This window comes from Cherax quadricarinatus, chromosome 80 (genome assembly GCF_038502225.1).
Source record: "Cherax quadricarinatus isolate ZL_2023a chromosome 80, ASM3850222v1, whole genome shotgun sequence".
Taxonomy (NCBI): domain Eukaryota; kingdom Metazoa; phylum Arthropoda; class Malacostraca; order Decapoda; family Parastacidae; genus Cherax; species Cherax quadricarinatus.
The window spans coordinates 11,784,565-11,800,631 of record NC_091371.1 but is presented as its reverse complement, the minus strand read 5'-3'; the positions used below and the strand labels follow the sequence as shown (position 1 = coordinate 11,800,631).

Genomic DNA, 16,067 nt, shown 5'->3' with positions numbered 1-16,067 from the left:
CAATTTCTCATATTCATGTACTACGGTTCTTTCCGCAAAGCATTTGCTGCATTTTGTAATTCATGTGTTTCCAGTTGTCTAGTATAATTATTAGGTATATGTTATGGTTATAGACAATAATTGGTTAAGTTTCATAATCTAGTGCCAGAACCAGCAACGATTTGTGACGTAATGATTCAGAAAACCGAGATTTTGAAGAATGAGGCACTTGTGTAATATTTGGAAATCTCTATTTGAGGAAACGTTTCGCCAGCCGTTGGATTCTTCGGTTCAATGCAGAGAAAAACGGTGAAAGATGAGGAGACTGAGGTAATCAGTCCCTCGGCCTAGAGTTGACATGTTCAGTACTGGACTGAAGAAGCCACTGGCTGCCGAAACGTTTCCTCAATAAAGATTTCCAAATGTTGCACAAGTATCTCATTCTTCATCTACCATTGGTTTACAGGCTCCTTCCCCCTGCTTTTAAACTTATTTGAAGCTAGTGCCTTTTGCTATGGTATAAGAAAGCACAGTTGGCAGCTGAAGACACGGTTGGGCCATACATTGATGGCATGGCGAGACCTTTCTGCGGGTTTTGCAAAGCGGTCACGTCAATTCACTTGCTTCTTCACTGTTCAGAGTATAAGGCTTTGTGTTGGGGTCTGCGGACGTATACGGATTCCATGGGCACCCGGGGTAGGATGATTATTCACAGCTGACTTTCCCACGGACGTCATCTTAAACTTCTTTCGCCGCAGTGAAATGTGGGATTTTTTGTAAAGAACATGTTCTTAGTTACACATTCCTTTCTTTTGTTACACATCACCACTACTGGAGAGACAGTGTGTGTCTCAACGGCCACAAGAGCCTTATCCATACACAAACTCACGCAGTAGCTTGCAAGACAACCTGGTAGTGCTAATAACCTTGTTGTTGAAGCAACTTAAGCAGCAAAGAAGGAGGAGGGATGTTTACTACTTCTTTTTCAATCGTAGGGTAATTAAAACGTAATAATAATTGCATGGGGAAGTGGAAAGCAAATTCATCACACAGCTTCAAGAGTAGGTACGAAAAGGTTTAAGAGGTCAGAAACACGTAATGCCGGTGAATGCAGTCAAGGAGGCGGAATCAGCAGCCAAGATCCTTCGCAAACAACCTGGAGTACGTAAACTATCTTGCAAGGGAGTACACATCGTGCTTGTTTTATAAATGTATTTGCCATGTATTTTATTTCTTCGTGGTAAAATCCAACAACTTATGCGCCACTGACACTATACACCAGGCAAAGCATCATATTTAACTCAAGTGCAAATTATTATCGAGTTTATGTGCATAGTTAGAGCAGGCAAGCACCGAACAAACGACTATTCTCATCGCCGTCGTGGGCAGCTTAAACACCAACAACAAACTTTACTGCTACAATATAAAAAGTCGAAGTGATTACGGCCAGGCTGTCCGCCATGTGCAAGCGATCTTTTATACTCTCACTAATCCCAGTCTGACGTTACATTGAAGTTTAAGACCTCTTACGTTAGCCCAATGTCTTTAACATCAGTTGGTGTGTGATCGTATCAGTAATGAAGATTTTTAACGTGGAAGTAGAATATTTTAAGTGTTAAGATATTGTTAAGACTGTGCGGGCAAGTTGGTAATTTTGGTGGTAAGTGTGGTAATAGAATAATAGTGTTTTAACCTTCCCCTCATCTTTAAAGAGATTTCTTGCCTAATACAATGTTTGTTGATGCAATGCGAGTGAGCTGCTCGTTTATTGTACTTGAATCAGCTTAATCAGATTGTAGTTACGTTGTTTATGTATTTGCCAGTTAAATAATCAAACATCACAGTTCACTTACGAAGACACACACATGAAAATGACCTGAGAATGAGCTCATTGTGTAGTGACAGACGTAACACTTGGCATTCATTCTAGGTTTAAGAGACGTTTTTAGATGTAATTATTCATTTCCTAATATAAGTGAAGGCCAAGATTATCATAATTATTATTATTATTGTTATTATTATTGGCTTCCGCCTTGAAGGGTTAAATTTAAGAGCAGCTGCACCTATGCTATCAGACTCAACACGTCAGTAACAGATAGTCTTGTGACAAGGACCATTTGCAGTGTTACAAGTATATAGTACTCCAAGTAGTTTTATGTTCTCTCACCCGCACATAACAGAATTATTCACTATCTACATACATCAGCTGGGTTGTGTTGCTTACACTGAACTTCATCTTGACAGCGCCAATATCCTGACTGATCTGGCTATCAACCGGAAGGTCTGGTATTGGACCGGGCCGTGGGGGCGATGATCCACTGAATCATTAACGAGTAGGCAGGTAAAACGGTTTCGACTACTTTTTATGTTATTGTTTTCGCTGAGTAAGGTGTTTCCAAAGTGGTGATGATACTGCATATTCAACCAGCTTCGGGGAGAATCTCGAAATTTCCCCGAAATATGTTTATTCTCTTCTCTGAGGATGAGGGTCCCCAGTCCAGTTCTAGAGATCGTACCTCACTAAATAAATAAACTATATATATATATATATATATATATATATATATAATATATATATATATATATATATATATATATATATATATATATATATATATATATATATATATATATATATGCAAAACAAACACTCTGAAAGAATAGAGAAATTCCAAGCGCTTTCGTGACTACTCACATTGATAATGTGAGTAGTCACGAAAGCGCTTGGAATTTCTCTATTCTTTCAGAGTGGTTGTTTTGCATGTTTTGAAATCACCTGTTTACTGTGATCTTATTGCATATATATATATATATATATATATATATATATATATATATATATATATATATATATATATATATATATATATATAGAGAGAGAGAGAGAGAGAGAGAGAGAGAGAGAGAGAGAGAGAGAGAGAGAGAAAATGGAGCGAAACAGAATGACTTCAAGAGTGTATCAGTCTGTAGTGGAAGGAAGGCGGGGTAGGGGTCGGCCTAGGAAAGGTTGGAGAGAGGGGGTAAAGGAGGTTTTGTGTGCGAGGGGCTTGGACTTCCAGCAGGCATGCGTGAGCGTGTTTGATAGGAGTGAATGGAGACAAATGGTTTTTAATACTTGACGTGCTGTTGGAGTGTGAGCAAAGTAACATTTATGAAGGGGTTCAGGGAAACCGGCAGGCCGGACTTGAGTCCTGGAGATGGGAAGTACAGTGCCTGCACTCTGAAGGAGGGGTGTTAATGTTGCAGTTTAAAAACTGTAGTGTAAAGCACCCTTCTGGCAAGACAGTGATGGAGTGAATGATGGTGAAAGTTTTTCTTTTTCGGGCCACCCTGCCTTGGTGGGAATCGGCCAGTGTGATAATAAATAAAAATAAATATATAATATATATATATATATATATATATATATATATATATATATATATATATATACACACACACACACACAGTATAATCACTAGTAATAACACTGGTTAAATTTTACATAATGGTCAAAATATGCATAAATTAAATACGAACCTATATAAATTGTTATATTTCGATTTTATAAAGTTCTAGACTAGATCTCCCTATTTATAGGGCGATCAGTGAGGCTGTTAGTGTTCGCTACACACCAAGCAAAATTATGACGTGAAATTACATATTCAGTATTTACAAATTTTACTTCGCTAGCACTATTTTATAAATTTTAATTGTGTATTTTTGTCAGTCAAGGTTATCAGTCTGTTGTCAAGGCTTTCAGCCTGTAGTCAAGAATATCAGTGTGTTGTCAAGGCCATTAGTCCGCTGTCAGGGCTCTCAGTGTGAAGACTTGTGTGGCTGCTTTATCACCACCAATGTTGAGTGCAGCTGTGTTGAAACTTTCAGTATTATAGTTAGGACTGTGGTAACTTTCTGCAGTGACCTTCATGCATTGGCCCTTTTTTGTAATGCCTTGATTATAGTGAAGGGCTCTTGATTCGGATTTATTAGATACTCATCCCCTTCCTCTAATCAAACCTGATTACCTCCCATTTCCCAAGCTCTGGCACTTACCTAAAAACTTAATAATACTGTTTGGTAATTTTTTAATGAGTATACAGTTCCACGAGTCTGGGCCTGGGGTAGAATGGATGATCATATTATCAATGACTTCAACATCAAGTGAGGTTAGGGTTGTATAAGAAATGCTGGCCGACGCCACATGAAAAATTGATGTGGGCTGTCAATCTTCAGCGTGTATAACGAATATCAAAGTCAGTACCCCCGTGAGAGAGTCGCACCAGGTGGCCACCTCACGTCTCGGGCAGGTGGTGGTGAAGCAACAGTAGGTGAAGCCTTAATTTACAATAAGTGGGGGTGGTGCAGGCAGGGTGGCAACATTGACTCGCCTTGCTATGACATACACCGTCCCTCTCATCACTCATCACACACCCTCACCTACATCACTATTCTTGCCCACATTTACTGTCACACGTTCACCGAATGCTCTCACGTCATCATATGACTGAGACCCGCCTCAGGAAACACTTGTTCCCCCTCTGTATTGGACTGAAGAAGCCACTGGCTGGTTTCCTCAATAAAGATTCCCAGATGTTGAACAAGTGTCTCATTCTTCTAACCTAACCTAACCTAACCTAACCTAACCTAACCTAACCTCACCTCACGCAGCCAATCTTCTCTCTCTTCCCTCGCTGGTGTATCTAACATTTCTATTACCATTTCTATTACAGGCGACGGAAAAGAATAACAGAGCGGCTAAAAGAGGTCAATATATCTGAAATGCGCAGGGAGACACTGGTCAGAGAAATAGCAAGCATCGAACTTAAGCTAAAAGAATCCTTTAGGAGTCAGGAATCGCGGGAAGAACTAAAAGCCATAAATGAAATCGAAAGAAACCCAAAGTATTTCTTCTCCTATGCCAAATCAAAATCGAGAACAACGTCCAGTATTGGGCCCCTACTTAAACAAGATGGGTCCTACACAGATGACAGCAAGGAAATGAGTGAGCTACTCAAGTCCCAATATGACTCAGTTTTTAGCAAGCCACTAACCAGACTGAGAGTCGAAGATCAAAATGAATTTTTTATGAGAGCCACAAAATTTGATTAACACAAGCCTATCCGATGTTATCCTGACGCCAAATGACTTCGAACAGGCGATAAATGACATGCCCATGCACTCTGCCCCAGGGCCAGACTCATGGAACTCCATGTTCATCAAGAACTGCAAGAAGCCCTTATCATGAGCCTTTTCCATCCTATGGAGAGGGAGCATGGACACGGGGGTCGTCCCACAGTTACTAAAAACAACAGACATAGCCCCACTCCACAAAGGGGGCAGTAAAGCAAAAGCAAAGAACTACAGACCAATAGCACTAACATCCCATATCATAAAAATCTTTGAAAGGGTCCTAAGAAGCAAGATCACCACCCATCTAGAAACCCATCAGTTACACAACCCAGGGCAACATGGGTTTAGAACAGGTCGCTCCTGTCTGTCTCAACTATTGGATCACTACGACAAGGTCTTAAATGCACTAGAAGACATAAAGAATGCAGATGTAATATATACAGACTTTGCAAAAGCCTTCGACAAGTGTGACCATGGCGTAATAGCGCACAAAATGTGTGCTAAAGGAATAACAGAAAGTTGGTCGATGGATCTATAATTTCCTCACTAACAGAACACAGAGAGTAGTCGTCAACAGAGTAAAGTCCGAGGCAGCTACGGTGAAAAGCTCTGTTCCACAAGGCACAGTATTCGCTCCCATCTTGTTCCTCATCCTCATATCCGACATAGACAAGGATGTCAGCCACAGCACCGTGTCTTCCTTTGCAGATGACACGCGAATCTGCATGACAGTGTCTTCCATTGCAGACACTGCAAGGCTCCAGGCAGACATCAACCAAATCTTTCAATGGGCTGCAGAAAACAATATGAAGTTCAACGATGAGAAATTTCAATTACTCAGATATGGTAAACATGAGGAAATTAAATCTTCATCAGAGTACAAAAAAAATTCTGGCCACAAAATAGAGCGAAACACCAACGTCAAAGACCTAGGAGTGATCATGTCGGAGGATGTCACCTTCAAGGACCATAACATTGTATCAATCGCATCTGCTAGAAAAATGACAGGATGGATAATGAGAACCTTCAAAACTAGGGAGGCCAAGCCCATGATGACACTCTTCAGGTCACTTGTTCTATCTAGGCTGGAATATTGCTGCACACTAACAGCACCTTTCAAGGCAGGTGAAATTGCCGACCTAGAAAATGTACAGAGAACTTTCACGGCGCGCATAACGGAGATAAAACACCTCAATTACTGGGAGCGCTTGAGGTTCCTAAACCTGTATTCCCTGGAACGCAGGAGGGAGAGATACATGATTATATACACCTGGAAAATCCTAGAGGGACTAGTACCGAACTTGCACACGAAAATCACTCACTACGAAAGCAAAAGACTTGGCAGACGATGCACCATCCCCCAATGAAAAGCAGGGGTGTCACTAGCACGTTAAGAGACCATACAATAAGTGTCAGGGGCCCGAGACTGTTCAACTGCCTCCCAGCACACATAAGGGGGATTACCAACAGACCCCTGACAGTCTTCAAGCTGGCACTGGACAAGCACCTAAAGTCAGTTCCTGATCAGCCGGGCTGTGGCTCGTACGTTGGTTTGCGTGCAGCCAGCAGCAACAGCCTGGTTGATCAGGCTCTGATCCACCAGGAGGCCTGGTCACAGACCGGGCCGCGGGGGCGTTGACCCCCGGAACTCTCTCCAGGTAAACTCCAGGTAAACAAAAACCTTGTTATACTGAATTATATGTCGCTCTTTTTTTTTTCTTCCTCTCCCTCATTCTCCTCCAATTACTCTTCTTTTCAATTGCTTCCTTCCTCTTCTTTCAGTTTCTTCGTACACTCACCTTATTCACATTCAAGTCCTCTGTTTTTAATTGTCATCCTCCTATTCCTTCCTTATCCACCTCTTTCTTTTTCCTTCTCCTGTTCTGCCTCGTTTCCCGTCTTTACTGTTCTGAAACTTTTTTTCCTTTACGTTGACGTTGTTTTTCCATGTTTATTAGCCGTGAAAGTGTCGTTTCTGGTGTATCTTGTTTCGTTCTAGCCACTTGTCTCTTTTCTTCAGCATTGTCTTTCAACACTCCTTATTTACATCTACCCATCCCTCACAGCCACACCACCATCCCTCACAGCCACACCACCATCCTTCACAGCCACACCACCATCCTTCACAACAGCCTGCCCACCCCTCTCTGAAATCTCCAATCCTCCTAAATTCCCCCTCGTCCCTCTCAGTCCCTTTCAGTCGTCCCCATTCCTTTCAGCCATCCCGCTATCCTTGTCACCACTCCACTACCCCTCTCAGCCCCCTCACAACTCTCCAACTCATCCCATTAAGCTTTCCATGGGCAACTTTACGACACTTTTCACTAATTCAAGTCCGCCAAGTTGCCTCACTCCCTTGACTGTGCTTAGCAGAGATCAATATGAGAGTGTTGCTTCTGTCCTCCTGATAGTAAACTCTCCCACATCGCTTATTATACTCACTTCCTCACAGTGCAAGCATTAATCTCAGTTTTTAACTACATTACACCATTAATATCATGATAATGCGGTGAACAGCTGCACCGGCAACCACAATACAGTCAGCCCTGCCTTAATGAGCCTGTCCATCACGCCTCCACTTATGCAACAAAATAACAACAGAGAATAAACAGTTTGATGGCTATGTGGGCCAGCGGGACGCTAATAGCAACAGTTTGGTCGAACAGGCCGGACTATAAAGGTAGAAAGACCCTCGAAACCGGTCACAGGTGGGTTCATTTAGTAAAAAAAACTTTGACTTTTGCACACGTGAATTATTTTTAACACATTAATGGAAAAGCGCCTAAGGAATGGGAGATAACTGGTTGCATTCAAGGAATGGGAGATAACTGGTTGCATTCAAGGAATGGGAGGTAACTGGTTGCACTCAAGGAATGGGAGGTAACTGCTTGCACTCAAGGAATGGGAGGTAACTGGTTGCATTCAAGGAATGGGAAGTAACTGGTTGCATTCAAGGAATGGGAGGTAACTGGTTGCATTCAAGGAATGGGAGGTAACTGGTTGCATTCAAGGAATGGGAGGTAACTGGTTGCATTCAAGGAATGGGAGGTAACTGGTTGCATTCAAGGAATGAAAGATAACTGGTTGCATTCAAGGAATGGGAGGTAACTGGTTGCATTCAAGGAATGGGAGGTAACTGGTTGCATTCAAGGAATAGGAGGTAACTGGTTGCATTCAAGGAATGGAAGATAACTGGTTGCATTACAGGAATGGAAGATAACTGGTTGCATTACAGGAATGGAAGATAACTGGTTGCATTACAGGAATGGGAGGTAACTGGTTGCATTCAAGGAATGGGAGAGAACTGGTTGCATTCAAGGAATGGAAGGTAACTGGTTGCATTCAAGGAATGGGAGGTAACTGGTTGCATTCAAGGAATGGGAGATAACTGGTTATATTCAAGGAATGGGAGGTAACTGGTTGCATTCAAGGAATGGGAGGTAACTGATTGCATTCAAGGAATGAAAGATAACTGGTTGCATTCAAGGAATGGGAGGTAACTGGTTGCATTCAAGGAATGGGAGGTAACTGGTTGCATTCAAGGAATAGGAGGTAACTGGTTGCATTCAAGGAATGGAAGATAACTGGTTGCATTACAGGAATGGAAGATAACTGGTTGCATTACAGGAATGGGAGGTAACTGGTTGCATTCAAGGAATGGGAGATAACTGGTTGCATTCAAGGAATGGAAGGTAACTGGTTGCATTCAAGGAATGGGAGGTAACTGGTTGCATTCAAGGAATGGGTGGGTAGATCCAATTCCTTGGACTAAGAGTCCTTCACTATCATCAAGGCATCTCGAAAACTGCAGTTGTCCTCTCTCCTCTTGAACTAAGAATCCTTCACCAACACCTTTGATATACATTGAAATGCTTCTGAGAGTTTCCCTACCCCCGTAGCCCGGGCCTGGGTCAGGCCTGTCTGCTGCTTGCCTGATCAACCAGGCTGTTACTGCCCGCTGGAACACCTCCAGAAGCAGTGTTACAACATCGACTGCCCTGCATACCATCTAAAAGGGACCAGGAGGCACAGACCCCACAAGACAAACAATAGTAGCTACGACAACCCAACTCCAGGTGATTTTTTAGTGGCAGGAAACGGAAAAAGAAAATGGAAGGAAATAAAAATAGTCCACCACCTTGGAGCCTTGTTGGACTGGAGGCGCAGCCATGTGGCCACCATGGCCCTCCAGAATTACAACTACTGATGCCAATAACAAAATCCCCCCAACAAACACAGAATACAACCTCATTCATATTTGCTAATATACAGGGCCTTAAGCCATCCTCCAATAACAAAATACCTTTTATCAGTGGACTTCTAGAGGAGTCTAATGCAATGTTTGCAGCCTTCACAGAGACTCACACAAAAGATCACTTTGACAGTGAAATATGGATAAGTGGTTACAACCTTTTCAGATGCGACAGAAAAAACAGGCAACAAGGGGGGGTTGGCCTGTATGTCAAAAGAGTCCCTTATCTGCACGGAGTTGCTGAACACCACAAATGAGGTAGTTGAAGTTCTATCAATAAAGATCGAGAACCAAAATCTAGTCATTGTGGTTGTATACAAGCCACCAGATGCAACCTCAAACAATTCAAGGAACAGCTACTGAAAATTGATTACTGTTTGGAAAGCCTTCCAGCTCCATCCCCAAACATCTTACTGCTTGGTGATTTCAACCTAAGGCATACAAAATGGAAGAATGTAGCAAATAATGTTATAGCTGAAACAATCCCCGGAGGTAGCGCAGATGAAAGGTCACACACACATGAGCTACTAAGTCTCTGCGAAAAACACACCTTAAGCCAGCAGATAGTGTAGCCAACAAGACTAGAAAACACACTTGACCTTATCTTCACAAATAATGAGGACCTGATAAGAGACATAAGAATATCAAAACCAACTAATTCCGATCACAACCTAATCGAAGTCCAGACGTACATGCATAGGGGTCCTGATCAGCAGAATGCATGTACCTGTGAAGGTGTCTTCACAAAATACAACTTTAACAACAAGAACATCAACTGGGACCAGGTAAACCATGTCCTATACGAAACATGTTGGGAAGATGTCTTAAATGACATGGATCCAAACCAGTGCCTTGAAAGGATCAACTTCCTGGCAGCCGAAGCATGTTCTAGGCATATTCCCCTAAGAAAGAAGAGCAGGAGTAAACTGGAGAAAGACGCTCCCTCTACAGAAGACGACGAAGAGTCACTGAGCTCCTCAGGAGTGCTAGAATATCTGATACACGAAAGGAGGTGCTGACCAGGGAAGTGGAAACTATCGAACTTAAGTTAAATGACTCTTACAAGAACCAGGAGAGGCAGGAGGAGCTTAAAGCTATTAGTGAAATTGAAAGAAATTCAAAATATTTCTTTTCATATGCCAAAAACAAGGCAAATACCACATCTAGTATCGGGCCCTTACTCAGACAGGATGGGACTTACACAGATGACAACAAGGAAATGAGTGAAATATTGAAATCCCAGTACGACTCTGTGTTTAGTGAACCACTAATAGGTCTGAGGATCGACGACCCAAATGATTTCTTCATGAATGAGCCTCAAAACTCCATAAATGTATGCCAGATTTCCGACATTACCCTAACTCCGATAGATTTCGAAAAAGCCATTGACAACATGCCTAAGCACTCAGCCCCGGGCCCAGACTCGTGGAACTCTGTTTTCATTAAGAACTGCAAGAAACCCCTCTCGCGTGCCCTAAGTACATTATGGAGGAGGAGCTTGGACATGGGTGAAACTCCAGTCACTTAAAACAACGCATATAGCCCCACTCCATAAAGGTGGCAGCAAAGCATTAGCTAAGAACTATAGACCAATAGCTCTGACGTCCCACATCATAAAAATCTTTGAAAGAGTGCTAAGAAGCAGGATTGCAAATCACCTGGATTCCCAAAATCTTCACAATCCAGGGCAACATGGGTTCAGGGCAGGTCGCTCCTGCCTCTCACAACTACTGGATCACTATGACATGGCCTTGGATGCACTGGAAGAAAATCAGAATGCAGATGTAATATACACAGACTTTGCAAAAAGCATTTGACAAATGCGATCATGGCGTAATAGCCCATAAAATACGTGCTAAAGGAATAACTGGGAAAGTGGGGAGATGGATCTTCAACTTCCTAACAAATCGAACACAAAGAGTAGTGGTCAACAGAGTTAAATCGAAAGCTGCCATAGTGAAGAGCTCTGTTCCACAAGGCACAGTACTTGCCCCCATCTTATTCTTTATCCTCATATCAGACATAGACAAAGATATACACCACAGCACCGTATCATCCTTTGCGGATGATACTAGGATCTGCATGAGGCTGTCATCTGCTGAGGACGTGGTTAACCTCCAAGAAGATATAAACAAAGTTTTCCAGTGGGCAACGGTAAACAGTATGATGTTCAATGAGGAGAAATTCCAACTACTCCGTTATGGAAAATTGGAGGAGATAATAACTAGAACAGAGTATACTACTGACTCCGGCCATACAATAGAGCGGAAAAATAATGTAAGGGACCTGGGAGTAGTAATGTCTGAGGATCTCACTTTCAAGGATCACAACAGTGCCACGATCGCACGTGCAAAGAAAATGATAGGATGGATAATGAGAACTTTCAAAACGAGAGATGCCAAGCCAATGATGATCCTTTTCAAATCACTTGTTCTCTCTAGGCTGGAATACTGCTGTACATTAACATCTCCATTCAAAGCAGGTGAAATCGCAGATCTAGAGAGTGTACAGAGATCCTTTACTGCACGGATAAGTTCTGTCAAGCACCTTAACTACTGGGAACGCTTGGAAGCACTTGACTTGTACTCGTTGGAACGCAGGAGGGAGAGAGATATCATAATCTACACTTGGAAAATCTTGGAAGAAATGGTCCCAAATCTGCACACAGAAATCACTCCCTACGAAAGTAAAAGACTGGGCAGGCGATGCAAAATGCCCCCAATAAAAAGTAGGGGCGCCATTGGTACACTAAGAGAAAACACCATAAGTGTCCGGGGCCCAAAACTATTCAACAGCCTCCCATCAAGCATTAGGGGAATTGTCAATAAGCCCCTGGCTGCCTTCAAGAGAGAGCTTACCTGGAGGTTATTCCGGGGATCAACGCCCCCGCGGCCCGGTCCATGACCAGGCCTCCCGATGGATCAGGGCCTGATCAACTAGGCTGTTACTGCTGGCCGCACGCAGTCCAACGTACGAGCCACAGCCCGGCTGATCCGGCACTGACTTTAGGTATCTGTCCAGCTCTCTCTTGAAGGCAGCCAGGGGTTTATTGGCAATTCCCCTAATGCTTGATGGGAGGCTGTTGAACAGTTTTGGGCCCCGGACACTTATGGTGTTTTCTCTTAGTGTACCAATGGCGCCCCTACTTTTTATCGGGGGCATTTTGCATCGCCTGCCCAGTCTTTTACTTTCGTAGGGAGTGATTTCTGTGTGCAGATTTGGGACCATTCCTTCCAAGATTTTCCAAGTGTATATTATGATATATCTCTCCCTCCTGCGTTCCAACGAGTACAAGTCAAGTGCTTCCAAGCGTTCCCAGTAGTTAAGGTGCTTGACAGAACTTATACGTGCAGTAAAGGATCTCTGTACACTCTCTAGATCTGCGATTTCACCTGCTTTGAATGGAGATGTTAATGTACAGCAGTATTCCAGCCTAGAGAGAACAAGTGATTTGAAAAGGATCATCATGGGCTTGGCATCTCTCGTTTTGAAAGTTCTCATTATCCATCCTAAAGTCAGTGCCGGATCAGCCGGGCTGTGGCTCGTACGTTGGACTGCGTGCGGCCAGCAGTAACAGCCTAGTTGATAAGGCCCTGATCCATCGGGAGGCCTGGTCATGCACCCGGCCGCGGGGGCGTTGATCCCCGGAATAACCTCCAGGTAACCTGGATGATCTGGCACTTGGCGGAGGTACAAGTCCAATTTCCTCCAAGTCTTCTCCACTTGTTCCGGCACTGTTTCTGACTTCTTGCAGTAGTGTTAAACAGTCACGGATGTTGATGCAATGTTTTCTTTCTGTGTCCACAGTGCCTCTATTTTTCGCTGGGTTTATTTTACACCCACACTCCCATATCCCTCACTCCGCCTTTCTTAAAGGCTACAGTTGTTCTCTTCTCTTCGATGTGACCAAAGACAAGTGTCAATGAGGTACTTAAACTTACCACCTGTGTAAGGTGATATGCGGTTTATGGTTTCCTATTGAGGAAAACGCTTGTTCACCAGTGACATTACTCCCTGGTGGACAAAACGTTTTCTAAAAAAAAGAAAAAAATACCACGAAAAGCATGTGTCTCTTAACCTACTTGTCAGTATAAACTACAATGATATACATTCTTGCCAGCTCTACCTGAGATAGGGCTAGGCTTGGAAATGAGCCGAGACAGATTAATAGCTCAACCTGGAAGTGGGCTAAGGTATGCTAACAGGTTTTATCATGCAAATGAGCTGAGATAAGCTAACAGGTCTTATCCTGTAAATGAACTGAGGTAGGATAACAGCTCACAACCTATAAATGAGCTGAACTACGATAACATAATCTGTAAATGAGCTGAAACAAGATAAGAGCTTTTACCTTGTAAATTTAAGGGAGTTAAAAAAAAAAACGTATGGAGGGTAGGGCAATGTTGACTCACCTTTGCTGGTTGCTCTGAAAAGGTCAGACTCAGCATCCGACACCTGCAACACAAGAAAGAAAATATAAATAACTAATCATACTGAATGATCAACACAGTAAATTTTAAAAAGGAAATTACCAGTAACGGAAGAGCAAAATAAGTGTACAAGACCGTAATGTCGTACAGAAAATTCAATCAACTCTTAACAATGCTTCCTGTCATGATGTACATAAGGTGATTATGTAATGCACCACTGTATAATTTACAACGAAGATAGCATGTACATTTTTGTCATTTATAACGTAGTGTAGAACCTAAAAATATAGCTTCAACGTGACTAAGAGAAATAGTGGTCATGAATTTAACACATAATAACGTAATAAAACAGACGTGTCTTGTCTATACCATGTTAAACCAAGGAGAGAGAGAGAGAGAGACTAACCTAAGCCATTACCGACAAAGGGGCATAACTTTGCCTGACTTAGGGCCGTAAAAAGTTGTCCAGAGTTATGACCACGGTCCAGTCTCTTGTAATGGTTACGCTTCTGATGTCATCCCCACCACATCCTCTCATCCCCGCCACACCCTCTATCATCCCTATCACAACCTACTGTCACTGCCCCAACCCTCTGCCACCACCATGACCTCTCTCTATCGTCACCAACAGCAGCAGCAGCAATAACGACGAAAACAACGCCTTCACCGCTAGCGCCGCCGCCATCAACAATCACAACACTTGTTACTACAAGATTAAGATTCAGACAGAGAGCAAGTACGACCTCTGACCCTTTTGTGACCTTCACCTTTGACTATTATCTTCCCCTTCTCCCACACCAAAACAAAATAAAACATACATCTTCGAAGGTACTGATCGATGTCTCTTAAGTACCAAATAAGTCCATTCCAAACACTAACACCGGTTATGCATTAAATCTTCACACAAATATATATTGAAATTGGTAGAAAGTTTTGCAATCAGACCCATCCCAGGGCTGGGAGTGGTTTAATGTGAATTAGGAGGATTAAGATAATTAAATATGACCTGATTTGACATGATTACTAAGTACTCATGTCAGACCAATCGGAGGATAGGGTGGCCAGAAGAAAAACTTTCTAAAATACGAACACCATGAATAATGATTCACAGAAGGTAGCTAAAAACACAGACGAGTCACAGGGATGTCACGGAGTTTTTCACTCAGGGTGGTAGAGAAGTGGGATTACTGAAGTGAAAGTAATGGAAGAGAACTCCACAGACAGTTTCATGATGGGTATTGAAGAGTTTAAGAGGCTATAAACCAGTAATGTCTGTGTCTTTGTCAGCTCTAGCTGCAGTTTGGTCACCTGCAGACGACTCATAACGGAATCAAAGTCTTGAGAGTGGAAAGAAAACAGCAGCCACATCCACTCATCCATTCTTGGGAACTCAGAATTTAATGGTTCATGAAGAAAACGTAAGAGGCCGTCAAACTACGTTTCCCTACCAAACACAAATCTGCGAATACAAATCAGTATATCGATTGGGAAATACTCAAGAACATTTTGACTATTTTTTAACATAAACCTGAATGTGGCTATAGTTTCAGAAATAAAACACACAAATAATAATAACATGCAACAAAACAGATCCCCAGAAATTAAAAAAAAAATTGCATGGAGGGATTGCAAGCTCGGAAACTGTTTTCCTTAGAAGACTGTTCAAGGCGCCAGCAACATTGTTTGTACCAGCAATACTGAGGGCCAGAATTTGAAATTGCGAAGGAAAATCACTTTCTTGGCAAAGAGAGTAGCAATGAGCACTGCAATTACTAAAAGATTCAAAGTTCATTATGAAATATTAACCAAAGGAGACTCCATAAGATTAACTCTACTACCGTAATAACAAATACGCAATAATACATATACATGACTGAAGTGAACTTTTTTTTTTTTTTTGCAAATAAGAAACTAACGCCTCTTAGCTACCAAAAATTCAATCACTAATTCTTCGGAGCACAGACGACAAGCATATGGGGACGCTATTTTTTTTTTTACACATCTCATTTTATTAGGAATTCTTGTCGTATTTCAGCTCACTTGAGAGCGCACCTCTATCATGATATACCACCCATGAGGCTGTGACCCACAACAACTAACACCTAGGTACATGTTTTGTGCTAAAGAAAACAGGAGCAGCAAGTGTAGGGAAACCTGCCCATATGTCTCGTTTCACCCGGGAATGGAACCAAGGACTATAAAGAAATAACGTACTGTATACGATACGTGGTCAAAAATAATCCTACTGGAAAGTAAAAGTGTCGTTAAGTCAATGAGAAAGCGCTGTTACCACC

The 16,067-nt window shown here is 42.3% G+C and overlaps 1 protein-coding gene across 6 annotated transcripts in view; it reads right to left on the bottom strand.

Moving 5' to 3' along the window:
* tay (tay bridge) overlaps positions 1-16,067 on the bottom strand; it is a 152,429-nt gene that overhangs the window by 62,287 nt on the left and 74,075 nt on the right. For all 6 annotated transcript variants that reach the window (XM_070102113.1, XM_070102116.1, XM_070102117.1 and 3 more), the window contains one exon: positions 13,756-13,798. In XM_070102113.1, coding sequence (XP_069958214.1) covers positions 13,756-13,798 — 43 coding nt within the window. The remainder of the gene's footprint in view (positions 1-13,755; positions 13,799-16,067) is intronic.